The following is a 14,333-nucleotide window of genomic DNA, read 5'->3' on the forward strand; positions in this document are numbered from 1 at the left end:
CTGGAGGATGTGTAAGTTAGCACAGGACACAGAATGAACCTGTGCAACTCCCTGCACTGAAACCAAGCACCCCAAACCCAAATATTCATCACTCAGTTGTTGCAAATTTGGGATTATCTCTTTAACAACATGCAGCAAAATCCCTGTTGACATGACTTGGTATTTGACAAAACTCTTGGAAGGCTTCAGCCGGGGGCTGGCTCTGAGCCTGCTCTGAGCACACAGCAAGTGGGACACACGAGCAGCTCCATCTGAGGAGCTGGAAGTCAGAGCTGGAAGGAAGCAGGTACAGACCTTGGCCTGTTCTCTGTGTCCAGCCCAAGGGCTGGCTGCCAGGAGCGTGGGGATTTAATCCCTGCACTAACACTGTTAGCTCAGTGCACTTTCCATAATCCATGCTTAAGCACGAGCCTAGCTGTGGTTTGACACCTTGAAAAATGTGCTCGCTGCCTTCCCTCAGCCCAGGCTCCCTCCTGCATCCTGCTGGGGTGGAGGAGAGCCAGGAGCAGGAGGAGGAGCCCAGAGCCATCCCTGCAGCGCTGGTGTTTCCAGGGCAGCAGTTCTGCACATTTCCTGCAGCCCTTCCAAGGAGCCCTGGGATCCTCGGGCGAAGCGCGGTCTGCGAGCGCGGCGTGTCCTCATCCTGTGAGCAGCTTCCCACATTGTGAGCCTCATCTGCAGAGGACATCCTGCCTTCCTCTGCAGGGAAGGGGTCCCCGTTGCCAGGTAAAAAATGAAAGGGCTCCAGTGTGGGCTGGCTGTGCTGGTCCCTACAGAACTGTGATGTTTTCTGCTGGGTTTAGGGTCTTACGCCCCAGCGACCCCATTCAGCATCCTGGAGGCTGCAGGCACAAAGTTTCCTTCATTACCTGCTCAACAGCTCAGCAAATCTGGGTTTTTTCATCTGTGAAACGAAGCAAAAAACAAACCTGGCCAGCTCCATCACTTCATAGAATCATGGAATAATTTGGATTGGAAGGGACCTTAAAACCCACTCAGTGCCACCCCTTGCCATGGGCAGGGACACCTTCCACTATCCCAGGCTGCTCCAAGCCTCTCAAACACTTCCAGCTATTGGTGAATATACCTCCCAAGCAAATGAAGTTTCATTTCCTTGGCACTGTGGTCATGGAAGGGAAGGCAGGCAGACATTCAGGCCATGCAGAGTTCCAAAGAGAAGATTGTGAAGATCTCAATTACAGAGTTGCATAAGCAAGTGAGCCATAATTTGGAATAACTTTAATAAAGTTTCGGCTTTAGAAGGGGCAGGAGTTTCTGAGGAGCAGGGCTGAATTAGTTGGGTGTCTCTGCATGCTCAGGTGTCTCTGAGCCCTTCCAGAGGGCATCAATCATGCACTGACTCAAAGCCAAGGCAGAACTCCTGGGGTTTAGCCCAAATACATATTCCCTTTTGTTATATCAGTTCAGCATGAGCACATTTAGAGTGTTCCTGACATCCTTGAGTGTGGTTGGATGCAATATTCCTATCTGGAATCTGGTCTGGGAAGGGAAGTCAGACAGACCCCATGCCGTTGCCTTGTCCAGGCTGAACAATTTTGCAGACAAAAATATAAATTTTGCCTTAATTTTCCTGTGTAGGTGCTTTTCTGGCTTCCCACGTGAGAAGGGCTTTGGAGCAGGGTGGTGCTGGTTCCCAACACGTGTGTGAATTGGCTGTTCCTGCCCTTTGGAAGGAGAACTGGCTGCATGTCTGTCTGCTTGGGTTTCCTGGGAGTGGCACAGATAGCTCATAGTTTCATTCTCATTTAAAATTAAAGCTGATTTAGTGAGCAGCATCTGGAGACAAATATTATTCTCCTTAGGGTAGCTCAAATTCTTCTTTGGTGAGAAAGAGTCTTTTAAAGCTGTAACTTGGAGTGTCTTGTCTTGAGGGTTGCATTATCAGTGCCAATCTGGCCCAAGAGTTTTTAAGTCAAACTTCTCCAAACAGCATTTGAAACCTTAAATTAAGGCTTCTTTCTTTTATAATCTGCAAAGCTCCTTTCTTGCTAGAATCTGCATCTGCCAGAGTTCTGTGACTTAAATCTCCGTGAGATGCTTTGCAAATGTAGAAGCCAGCATTCATTTTACACCTTTCACACAGGGATTTTGTAAGTGATATATTAAAGGAAAGCAATGAAATATTCTCTTAGGCTAAGGTCTTTAAAAGTATCTAACAGAGTAAGACGTCTGAGCACCACTGAGCTTTACATTCAACCCTTGAAATTAATCTTTCTCACTCCTGTGTAATATTAAATCTGATTAATAGCTAATGCATCAGCTCCATTTAAGATGCACATCTGTTTGTGTGTATGCACAAAGAAAATATTTATGTCCAAATTCTTTCTCAGGGGCGTTTAAAATTATTTTCTACTGAATTGACTAAGGTCATCTGGCAAAGCCAAGCAGGTCATCAATAATTAATCCAAGCAGGCAGAGCTGAGTCTCAGGGTGCTTGCAAACACCCTGTTAGACTGGATAGTTTGGCAGAGCAGGGGCAATTCTCAGATTTTCTCAGAAAACAAGCAAATGTGCTTGTTTCACTTTTGAGGGGGAGAGGGAGGCTTTGCTTTTATTGGAAACAGCTGTGCTGTGCTTGCTCTGCAGCACTTGGTGCATCCACATGTGCAGTGAGAGCTTCTGGTCCCCCAGTGCACCCCAGGCCAGCCAGGGGGTCATTGCACTGACAACAACATGCCTGGCATTCATGGCTCATTTCCAACAAGGGGTTGGATTTATCTCACTAAACTTTATCTATATTTTATGAAAAGTTAGGTTCTTTACACCTAACCCTAACTCTGGCTGTCCAAGAACTGGCTCTGGGGTATGAGCTTGTCATCTGGTTTAAATAGAGTCAGTAGGGAAAAGAATCGTCTCTTCCAGAGGTTATTTCCTATCCAGACTTGTTATCTAAGAAACTGGGATGAACATGGGATGAATAAGAAGGGGGAAGAAAGCTGGTGAAGGGTCTGGAGCATGAGTCCCAGGAGGAGCAGCTGAGGGAGCCAGGAAGGGGCTCAGCCTGGAGAAAAGGAGGCTCAGGGGGGACCTGGTGGCTCTGCACAGCTCCTGCCAGGAGGGGACGGGGACAGGAGGAGAGGGAATGGCCTCAGGCTGGGCCAGGGGAGGGGCAGGGTGGACACCAGGAGGAATTTCTCCATGGAAAGAGTGGTTACACCTTGGAAGGGGCTGCCCAGGGCAGTGGTGGACTCCCCATCCCTGGAGGGGTTTTAAGAACATGTAGATGTGTTACTTGGGGACATGGGGCAGTGCTGGCCTTGGCAGTGCTGGGGGAACAGTTGGACTCAGTGATCTCAGAGGCCTGGATTATGGGCAGAGGAGAAGGGACAGAGCCCCCTGAGGCAGATGGGACTGACTGGGTGTCCCCCATCCTGTGCCCAGCGGGTTCCAGCTCTCTCTGCCATGCCAGCTGTTCCCAGGACACGTGTGCAGCTGTTTTGGGATTAGCAGGCTGGGAACCAGTCCAAAACCAGATCAGGCATGTGTGCTGCTCCCTCTCCTCCACCATAATGCTGGTATGCACACTTTTAATGCCTGGCCCCTGCTGAACTGCTCTGGCTGTGCAAGATGAGAGAGCTGTGCAGTTTTGACAGGAAAATTGCTGCCCAGCTGCCGGAACGCCAGTGCTGTGCTTGTTTAAATATTTGTTCAAACCAGCTTCACTTTCCATGAGGGATTTTGGAGGTAAGGGAAAGAAGTCAGCACTGATAAAATCTCATGCTCTGGTGTAATGACATGAGAGCATTTAGCCAGGAGTACCCTCTGTCCCAGCAGCAGCACTTCACATCACGTCTTCCCATCACCATCCTGCCTTCCTTTGTGCCTGTTTCTTACTGTGTAGATGTGTATATATCCTCTGCACAGACTTTCAGGACTTTTATTCTCCAGAGCTTTTAATCTGGCATGTTCACATGTGCTGGGTTTCCTGAGAGAGAAAACAAATAGGGATGGGTGGAGGAAAGCAGCTGCCATCATCTGCTTCCTCAGCTCTGCGTGCTCAGAGTGCAGGGTGCACTGCAGCCTGCAGAGATGCCAGGAACTGGGGTTCCTCAAGGGTTAATTTGCAATCACCACGAGTAAATGTCATGCCTGTGGAGAGGACTATGGGAAATACTTGTGTGCTCTCTCCCAAGCTTTTTATGTGAAACCCATGGAATTTGGCTCCTGCCAGCCTCCAGCTCCTGATCTGTTCTCTCACCTCTGGTCATTTAACTTCTTCATTTTGACAAAGTCCCACTTGCTCTTCCTGAACCTCTTCATACCTGTGGTTACAATCCCCATTTGCCACCTGTTCCTTGTTTCCCAAAGTGATGTCCTGCTCCAGATCTTGGCAGCTTACAAAGACCTGGTGGAAAACCTGGTAGAGCAGAGTGCAGCAGGGACACCAGGCACTCCTCCAGCCCTACCAGTGCTCTCAGCACCCTCTTCTGAGCAGTTATTTCTGGAATTGTGTATCTGAGAGCTTTGGTTAGAGCATCTCCATGCAGCCAACTGATTACAAACTAACAAATTCCAATTAAACACTTCCAATTAAATTTTCAGCACATGTATGTTTGAAAAGTACAAGTGTTCACCCCAAGAAGAGTATGGAAATTCAGAAAAACAAAATGCTGGGGGATGGCAACTTTCCAGTGCCTAAAGGGGCTGCAGGAGACCTGGAGAGGGAATTTGGATGTGGGATGGAGTGACAGAATGGGGAGGAACAGCTTCCAAGTGCCAGAGGGCAGGTTTGGATGGGATTTTGGGATGGAATTGTTCCCTGGGAGGATGGCAGGCCCTGGCACAGGGTGCCCAGAGAAGCTGTGGCTGCCCCTGGACTGGAAATGTCCAAGGCCAGGTTGGACATTGGGGCTGGGACCACCCTGGGATAGTGTAAGGTGTCCCTGCCCATGGCAGAGATACCTTTAAGGTCCTTTCTAACACAAACCATTCCATGATTCTGTTATTTCTAGCATTTGGTAATTTAATTTAATTTTAATTTTAGGTAAACCATGCAGAAGGATAACTCCCTATGCCCTCAATCTTAGTACTGTCCACATGTTGAGATGTATTACCTGGAGAAGTGTTGGACTTAATCTGGTTTATTCTGCTCAGTTAAAACTGCAGCAGTTTAACAGAAATGGGAACAATTAAGTCACAAGCCCACAGACTTCCTTCAGGTGTTAGCAAACAATTTGGCTGTAATTTCCACCCGTTTGTGGATACTTGAATTTAAATGAGTCACAATTAAACACAATTAGTGCCGTGTGAAGTTCTGGGAGGCAGGAGAGGAGCAGTGGAAGATGCTGGTTTGCTCTGACACAGGTTTGCTTTGCTTGCAGCTCTCCAAAATCCAGTCTTTTAACCACAAAAGCCTCTTCCTATCCCAGGGATCTGTCCATGACGTGAGAGGGTCCAGGTATGGGATTTCCTGGAGTTCTGGGAGCTGCTCCAGCCCTGGGTGCTGTTACTGACTTTGGTGCAGGTTTTTCTCTAATTGTATGATCAAGAAATGTGCTTTACAACCATGCCTCAGCTGTCCATCAGGGACCTGTCAGTCATTGTGATTTATCTGGGTTTTCAGTGCCAAACTGATTAAATTGCATGTTTCACAAAAGAAAAAAAAAAACCAGAGAGTTTCACTCATGGCACCAAGTCTAATTATTGCATTTTTCCAAAGCAACCAGCAAAGGTTACAGTGTCTGCATTCCTCATAAAGAAAACCTTGTTAAACCCAGTCTTGCATATTTTACAGCCATGCTAAGAGCCCCTGAAGAATATGCTGTCAGGAGAAATGGTCTCAGGCTTTTTTTATCTCATTTTATGGAGCAGGAATTGGTGCTGTTGTGGGGAGTCTGAAGGGTGACCCAGAGATGCCTTGGTCAAGCAGAGGGTGACTTTTGGGATGGGGTTTGCTGTGTGGCAGAAGTGGTGCAGAGCTGGGATCAGGTTTGCCAATGACCGTGGCACTGCAATGTGGGATCATTTGTCTTTTTCGAGTTCACTTTGGTGCCTTGCTTTGGCCCTGCTTGGTGTTTTCCTGCCTACCCCAGTTTCTGAAGGGCTGTGTAAGAGCTAATTTTAACCTGTGATACCAACCAGGTGTGGATCAATGCCTGTCTGCTCTCACTCTCAGGGCAGGTTTCAGCAGGCTGAGCTGGATCCCAGTGCTGTTTCCACCCCTGTGACCACGACTATCCAATGTCAGCTACCTCCATGTGAGAAATAGCTCCTCACTTTTCATAGTTCAGGAAGGTTTATTAAACCTTATCAAAAATACAACAGAAGACTGAATAAAGGTTACAGCAGCAGGAGCAAAAGATTTTCCCCACCACGTGCTCGGCCCCTTCACAATGGAGGTTTTCCCTTTAACCCTTTAACTCCTCCCAAAGTTCTGTCCCTCAACCCCTTCTTTGCTGTCCAGTTGTGGGGATCTCTTCCTCAGATCCTGACTGGAGGTGAGATGTCACCACAGTGACAAGCCAGCCCTCCCAGGTGTCCCAACTCCAGCTGGCCCTTGATAACCATGTGAGGGGGTACAACATAACTATAAATCTATAAAACTTTTCTTAACCTGTATACATGATATTTGTCCATTAATTGTGAGAGTCAATCGTGGCATTACTCTGTCTATCACATCCACTTGGCCTTTTATCTGTTAAATGTTTTGCCCATGCAGTAACCCAGCTGTTTCCTTTCTGTTCCCATGGTTTGCTGCAGAAGAGCACCAGTGAGGTGCTGAGAAGGCTGTTCCAGGCTGTGTGTGAGGGTCCCTAGGACAGCATTGGGAGGGCCTGGAGCTCAGATATCCCCTCTTAGCTCCTGGTGGGATGGTTTGCTGCCAGCTCGTAGAGAATCAGTCCCATGCCACGTTCTGCAGGTGCAATTCCCTCCCCAGCAGTGATTCCCTGTGGCAGTGCCATTGGAACTGGCTGGCAGCACCATCCAATCCTCTCCAACCCCCAGAGCACACCTGGAATCCCAACTGCTGTGGGAAACAAAAGAATTGACTCAAAGCCTGGGCTTTGGGGTCACCTTTCCTCTGCATTTGCTTCAAAGACTCCTAGCAGTTCTGAAAGGACCAGGCAAGCCAGCATAGATCCCTGCATCCCTCAGAGATGCTCAGGTGCAGCTGGGTGAGCCATCCCAGAAAATTGCCCAGAAGCTGGGACAACTCAAGACCATTCCTGACAGCTGAGTCTAGGCAGAGAATCCAGCCTGCCAGAGCAGTGGAAATCTGACCCACACAGGAAGTGAACCTTCTTCTTCTTGCAGAAGCTGATTTTTTAAACCAGCCCTGTACAGTTTGGTTTCATGCTCCAGCAGGAGGAAGCCATCACTTTCTGGCAGGCAGCAGCTCTGACACTGGAGTTTCTCTTCCCAGGTGTTCCCTGCAGCACCCTGCTCCTCCCTGAGGTCTCCAGGTGCAGCACTGATCTGAACTAACCAGTTTAGTGTGGGCTGAGGTCTGGTTCAGGGCACGGGGGGCCACAGAGCTGCTGCAGCCCTGACAGTGATAAATAACCCCTGGGAGAGGAGGATGTTCAGGCATCTCCTGAGGAGCATTTGAGGGACACCAGTAACTGGAGCCTCAGGACCACTGTCTGAGCTGTATCATGTTAAAAACAGCTCATATTGTTCATGTGCTCCATGCACTGGCCCTTTTGGGTGGCTTTTCTCCTCCTAACATCACCCTGTGTGCCCACAAGGACCAGGAATGGCCACCCTGGCTTTCAGAGGGATCCTGTGCTAAGCCACTCCTTTCCCTGACCCCTTTGTATGCCATCAAGGTGGCCACCAAAGGCAGTGCAGAGGTGCAACATTTCACAGTGCCATGGCCAGTTTGGGCTGGGAAATGCTGTGCACTTGCAGGCTGTGGTGCTCAGCCACTCCAAGGAGTCCTGCTCTATGGAAGAGACTGTTTCCCAAGGCTGTAGTAGATTTTTCACAAGCAAGTTTGTGCACTGGCCAAGAGTGCTGACAGCTCCATGTTCAGCTGCAGTATATAATTTTCCGTCATTTTGATTTATGCTCTTCTCTGTAACCAGAGTCCCATATGAGAAAAAAAATCAGAAGGAGTCTGTCCTAAAGTTAGCTCAATGCTAACTTCTTCAAATGACCTAGCAAATTAAAGATATTTTTAGATTTAAAAAAAATTATTATTATTATTATTTATTTCTGGAATATGAAATAAGAAAAAGTAGTAAAAGGTAAACTTCAGTGTCAGTTCTGTGACCTGCAGTTCCATGGGGTTGTTGTCACTGAGAGAGAAGCTGAGCTGGACCCATGAGACCAAAATCTGCTCTTGGCTCAAGCTTCCACCTGCACCCAGTGCCCTTGTCCAGGGAGGCTCTGACCCATCAAAGCAATGCCCAGGACATCAGGGCAGAGCTCCAGAGCACTGCTTCACCTCAGGGCATCTTAAAACTCCCAGTGGCTGGTGTTTCTCTTGGGAAAAAGCCCAAATTGCCCAGGGAAGAGGAAGGTGTAGAGCCATGGTCTCTGCTCCCTCTGGACAACAGAATAAGGGCTCATGCTCCAGCATTTGGGTTTGCCCAGAGGTTTTATGGCACAGCTCTCTCTTTTGCCTCTCTTCTGGCACCCAGGCTTGGGTTCCTGAGTTGTTTTGCTGCATTTGGAGCTTTGTTTCTTGGCCTTAGAGTTTGGGGGTTATTGCTTGCAGTTCCCTTTCTTTGGGTGCTTCAAGAGCAGCCCTGAGCCAGAGGGGGGAGCAAACCCATCCCCTGGCTGTTTTTGTGAGCCACAAAATGCCTGTGAGACAAAGGAAGGGGCCACATGAAACAGGGATTGTGGTGGCACTGACAGGGACAAAAGCCCCATGCACAGACAGCCCTAGGAAAAGGCAGCAGAGCAGGGAAGTGTGTTTAATCCAGCTCTCTGCTTTCCTGCAGAGTTCAGACAACTTTATTTATTGTGTTTTAATGTTAACTTCAGTGGAGCCAGGAGTGTGATGTGATCCCATGGTATTTGGGCAAACGGGTAAAAAAAATATATATTTTTAATATATGTGTGTGTTATATATATGTATATAAATAAATAAAAATAAATATATTGTATGTATTAAATATATATTATATATTTTAATATAAATATATTTATTTATATTGTATATACATAATATTCTATATATTCATATTGTATATATATGTGTATATATACACACACCCCCTTTTCACAGGACACATTAAGTGTGTACAGGACTTTCCCTTGATGACTGGCATTTAGCAGCTGAGTTACAGATGGATTTCTGTGTAGTCAGCAGAGATATTAATCACAAAATCCTTTTAATAGATCAAAGAGTGCTGTGTAATTGAAAATTTCTTGTAGAAGCGTTCATTTCAGGCAGTTCTTAGAATTTTCTCCTAATGTGTAATCTAGGAAAGGAACATTTTTCAGGGTGTAAAATGCAAAGAGAAGTTTTGTTCGTTGCTTTATTTAGTTCTCCACTCAAATTAAGGATTAGTGACAAGAAATTGATATTTTACTGTACGCCCAAAGTTATTTTTGTGTTCATCAAAGCCACTTGGTTAAATCAGGAGTGAGCAATAATTACCACTGAAGGGGTGGATACACACTGGATTTTTACTTGCTTTATGTGTGAAGGTTTTTCTCCATCAGCAAACTCTTTTTCAGTTGAGAAAAACCTAAAAAAATCATAATAATTATTCTCATTGCTCCCTAGCCCTGTAACAAGATGGAATTGGGATATTTAAAGAAAGACCCATCCACCCTTTCAATAAGATGCAGAGTTTGTTTCCTGGAGCCTGGTGCTGGGCATGGCTTTGCAGGTGACACAAGGAAAGATGAATATCGGCTGAAAATACAAAAATATTTTATTTCTCCTAGTTCATAGCCCAACTTTGCAGCAAGCAGAGCCTCAAGCACACAGTGTGGGCTTCCAAAAGAGGCCATGCCTTTGTGAGGAGCAGGGCTGAGAAAAGAGCAGGAAGGAAACAGCCCTGGGGAGCTTCAGTGCTGGGACAGAAGAAGTGATTTGGTGCTTGTACAGACAAGTGCTCACCAAATCCTGCACATCGTTAATAATAATAATAATCATCATCATCATCTCTGTGCCTCCCCTGCATCCTGTGGGAAATGCATCTTCCCCACGGAGAGGCTGTGCTAAATAAAGGTTTGCCCTTCCCAGGGAGCAGGAGAGGTGGGAGGTGGACATTTGGGCTCCCATCTCTCTCCCAAAGGAAGGTCATTAAGTGTATAAAATACATATGTTTTCCCTTCAGCAGCTGTTGAGTTTCTCAGCCCAAGAGCCATAACAGGACCATGAGGTTTGGAAAATTTCTGCCTCCCACATCTGCCCCCCTCCCCAGCAGCAGTGCTGCTAAATCAGCAAAATGGGATTGTGCAGCTGTGCCTCGTTAGGCCAGTGCTGCTAATTAAGTATTGGCAAAAAATGGCTTCAAGTCACTCTGCTTTGGGGTGGTGACTTGGTGGAGGGTGAGGCTGAACCTTCTTCTGGTGGAGTTTCAAACCAGCACTGCTGGGTTTGCAAGACATGGTGGTCCTGCAAAATTCCTGGCAGAACCTTCCTTTTCACTGAAGTGGTGTGAAGACTTTCTGTGTCTCTAGGTTGAAAGGGAATAGTTCTTTTCTCTGCCTATTTCTAGATAAAACTCTGGGAGAATAATTATTTGTAATTTTGTAGGGTCCCAGGCTTGCAGTGAGGTTCTTTCAGCAATCCCTGTCTGGTGCTGCTATTGCCTGGATGAAGAAGTGCCATGTAAAATGCAGTGCATTGACTTGGATTAGTTAATTAACTAATTGGAAATTCTCTTCCAAAATTGAGGTTTTTCAAAGTTTTGCTGAGCTCATTTGCACAAAGGACATAGGATCCACCTGGGCATGTGAGAAAGACCTGGGTGTGGAAGAGAGAAAGGGGAAAAACAAACAGAAGAGGGAGGAATGTGAGTCAGGAATGGTGTGGCCAGAGGAGCAGGGAGGTCACTCTGCCCTGCCCTGGGCACTGCTGGGGTCACACCTCGAGTGCTGTGCCCAGCTCTGGCCCCTCAGCTTGGGAAGGACCCTGGGACACTGAGCACATCCAGAGGGGCTGGGAACACAAACCCTGTGAGGAGCCCCTGAGGGAGCTGGGGGTGCTCAGCCTGGAGGAAAGGAGACTCAGGGCTGCCCTCATCGCTCTCACAGCTCCTGAAAGGTGCCTGTGCTCAGCTGGGCCTGGGCTCTTTCTCCAGCAGCACTGACACAACCAGAGCACTCAGCCTCAAGGGAAATACAGGTTGGATAGCAGGAAAAAGTTTTTCACAGAAAGGGTGATAAAGTTCTGGAATGGCTGCCCAGGGAGGTGCTGGAGTCCCCATCCCTGGGTGTGTTTGACAAAGCCTGGATGTGGCACTGGGTGCCAGGGTTGAGTTGAGCTGTTGGGGCTGGGTTGGACTTGATGATCTTGAAGGTCTCTCCCAACCTGGTCATTCTGTGACTTCTGTGAACCTCAGGGGTGCTCCATTGGCACTGCCTGTGCTCTGTGAGCACAAGGGACATGGGGGCTGTTTGGGATCCTGCCCTTGCTCATTTGTGCCCCTCTGTCTCCTTCTAGGCCGTCCGATGAAAACCACCCTGAGGTGAAGCCTGATGCCTACGTGAACAACCTGGCTGAGGCTGTGGACATCATCCTCCAGGAGCTGTAAATCCCAGCAGGAGCAGGGATGAGCCCTCACGTGCAGCCCCTCCATGGAACCACTTGATCCTCTCCCACCTCCATCTCACCTGAATGAACCCAGCCAAGCCTTTTGCAGGGTGGTGGGCACCTACCTTCTGAAATATTTCACATAATGGTACTAAAATGATCTACTGACCTCCCATCCAAGGGAACACTAAACCTGCTGTCCTCTGGCAAGTCTTGAATGTCCTGCCCTTGGTGCCTATGAGGGGCCTCAGCCTCCTCTGGGTGGTGCTGGGGGCTGTTGCCCCTTTTTATCTTTGCTCACACTGGGGAGGTGGGAAACAGGGAGCCTGGGCACCCCCTCATGAATAGATTTACCTGTTTAACCCCCATGTCCTGTGCCTTTTGGGGTACCTGTGTGGGACAGGGGATGTCCTTGGGGGCTGATGGAGGCCACCAAGCTCCTGTGTGTGCCTTGGGTGGCACAAGAGCCCTGGGGAGGGGGACAGCCCCACATGCCTTGGCAAGGCAGGAGCTGTGGTTCTGCCAGGACCAGCCTGTCTGGAGCAGCCCCAGGAGGGGGCACAGGAATCAGTAACACATTAGGGAATAACTGCACCATCCTGTCAGGAATAAACCCTGTCCTTTGGATCTGGTCTGTTTTGTTGTGTTCTGTTGGATCAGCGCTGGCAGAGGTGTTTACAGGGCCTGAAATTCTTTTCCCTGCCTGGAAAAGCTGGAAAAGGCCAGGGGACTGATGGTCTTTGCCTTCCCTCTGTGTGGGGGGGTTTGTGAGCAGCCTGTGTAGGAGGGAGTGTGGGTTTCCTGCCTCTCCCCATTAAAGTCCTGGATGTGCAGTCGCTGAGCTGTTGGGGCTGAGTCAGACACAGTTCCAGCTGAAAATGGACTTTTCACAAGGGCATGTAGTGATGGAACAAGGGGGAATAGCCTCAAAAAGGTAGGTGTAGATTGGATTTTGGGAAGAAATTGCTCCCTGTGAGGGGGGGGAGACCCTGGCACAGTTTGCCCAGAGCAGCTGTGGCTGCTTCATTCCTGGCAGTGCCCAAGGCCAGGTTGGATGGGGCTGGGAGCAGCCTGGGACAGTGGAAGGTGTCCCTGCCCATGGCAGGGATGGAGTAGGATGAGCTTTAAGGTCCCTTCCAGCCCAAACCATTGTGGGATTCCAGGATTCTGTACTCACTAAACATCCCCTGGGCCTGATCCTGCCCTACATGCCTGCTGAGAATCTGCTGCACCAGCTCAGCTCCAGCTCAGCCCCCTCCTGCTGCCAGGACAGGCATGAGATTTGCCTTTTTTTGCTAATCAGAATAAGGATTTCTAAAAGGAGCTGCTCCCTGCCTCCAGGCACAGCAGCCCTTCCCCTGGGATTTTGGTTTCTCCCCCTGTCAGTTTTGCAGTGCAGCTGTTGCAGCATGTGTGGTAACACCTGGCCATGCTGCACCTGGCAAGAGCATGGAAGGGGCTCAAAATGGGTCAAAAAATTAAAAGATTAAGGGTTGTTCTATCAAGTCCTCTGCCCACCCTCACTGACACATGGTAGTGTTTGCAAGGGTCACCTTTCAGAGGTAAAAGTCCTCTTTTAATCAACATATCAGCAGTTCTGTACCCTCTCGGGCTTTGAGCAAGAATATTGGGCTTTAACCTGCTTCAGATCTCCAGGGGACCGTGGAAATCATGTAATTGTGTTTGTGTTTCATGTATTTAATATATATCCATACACTCAGGCTGCATGTGCTGGCCACTTCCTACATTCAGCCACTGCTCTCTGCATCTGCAAGCAGGAGGTAAAGGATAATTCCAGCTCTGTTTCCAGCAGTCCCAGCAGCTGAAGATGACCCCACTCACCGAAGGATGCCAAAATGATGCTGCCTGTTTCTGGAGTGTTGGAGCATTTGTTTTTCAGAGCTACCAGCTGGCCGTGGAGCTGCATAGCACCCCTTGGGGACAGCAGGGGAAAGGGGACTGGGAATTAAGTTCTAATAAAATAAACTACATCTGGGAAAATGACCTTAGTGCAATTTTTTGGGTCTGTTTTTGCATCTTCTGTCCTCTGGGTAGTGGTTCAGCCAAAGTGTATGGTACTGTCAGCATCCACACTCATGGAAGGATGCTGTAAACCCTGGTCAAACGTTCAGGCGTGATGGATCACTGAGAATTTCTTTTTTAACTCCTAATTCTTCCCTTTTTTGTTCTATTATACTAAGCCTATCACTTCAATCTGATTAAGTTTAGGCAGATAAACATCCTGCCATCTGTCATGAAAGTTTTTACACTGCCTGCTGGAGGAAGTGCAGCCGTTTTCCTTTTTGGGTTGCAAAGGCTGCAGGGAGATAATGCCCTATTTCCCCAAGAACTTATTTAACACCCCCATGTGCCCTTGGCCTGCTGTGGGCTCTGAGTTTAGATTTGAGTTTAGGTTTTAAGAGGCAGGATATTATGTTTGTCCTCAAACACAAAGAAGGAGGTGCTACTTGGCACTTCAATTTGCATTTTGTTGTTTATATCTTTGGCTGTGTTACAGCTCAATGACAGGCTGGGCAGGAGGCATGGGAGACGTCCCCCTGCCATGGGGAGGGTGCAGCTTGTCTGCCTGCATGTGAATATCACAAAATGTCCATTTTATTGTGCACCTCATGGCTGGGACACCCTTCCT

General features: G+C 48.2%; 1 protein-coding gene across 3 annotated transcripts in view; it reads left to right on the forward strand.

Annotated features, from left to right (window-relative positions):
* LHPP (phospholysine phosphohistidine inorganic pyrophosphate phosphatase) overlaps window positions 1-12,310 on the forward strand; it is a 76,226-nt gene extending 63,916 nt beyond the window's left edge. For all 3 annotated transcript variants that reach the window (XM_036386116.2, XM_036386117.2, XM_054515639.1), the window contains one exon: window positions 11,594-12,310. In XM_036386116.2, the coding sequence (XP_036242009.1) occupies window positions 11,594-11,684 (91 nt within the window). In that variant the 3' untranslated portion in view covers window positions 11,685-12,310. The remainder of the gene's footprint in view (window positions 1-11,593) is intronic.
* The last annotated feature ends 2,023 nt before the right edge of the window (window positions 12,311-14,333 follow it).

The sequence above is a fragment of the Molothrus ater genome, chromosome 8 (genome assembly GCF_012460135.2).
Source record: "Molothrus ater isolate BHLD 08-10-18 breed brown headed cowbird chromosome 8, BPBGC_Mater_1.1, whole genome shotgun sequence".
Lineage (NCBI taxonomy): Eukaryota > Metazoa > Chordata > Aves > Passeriformes > Icteridae > Molothrus > Molothrus ater.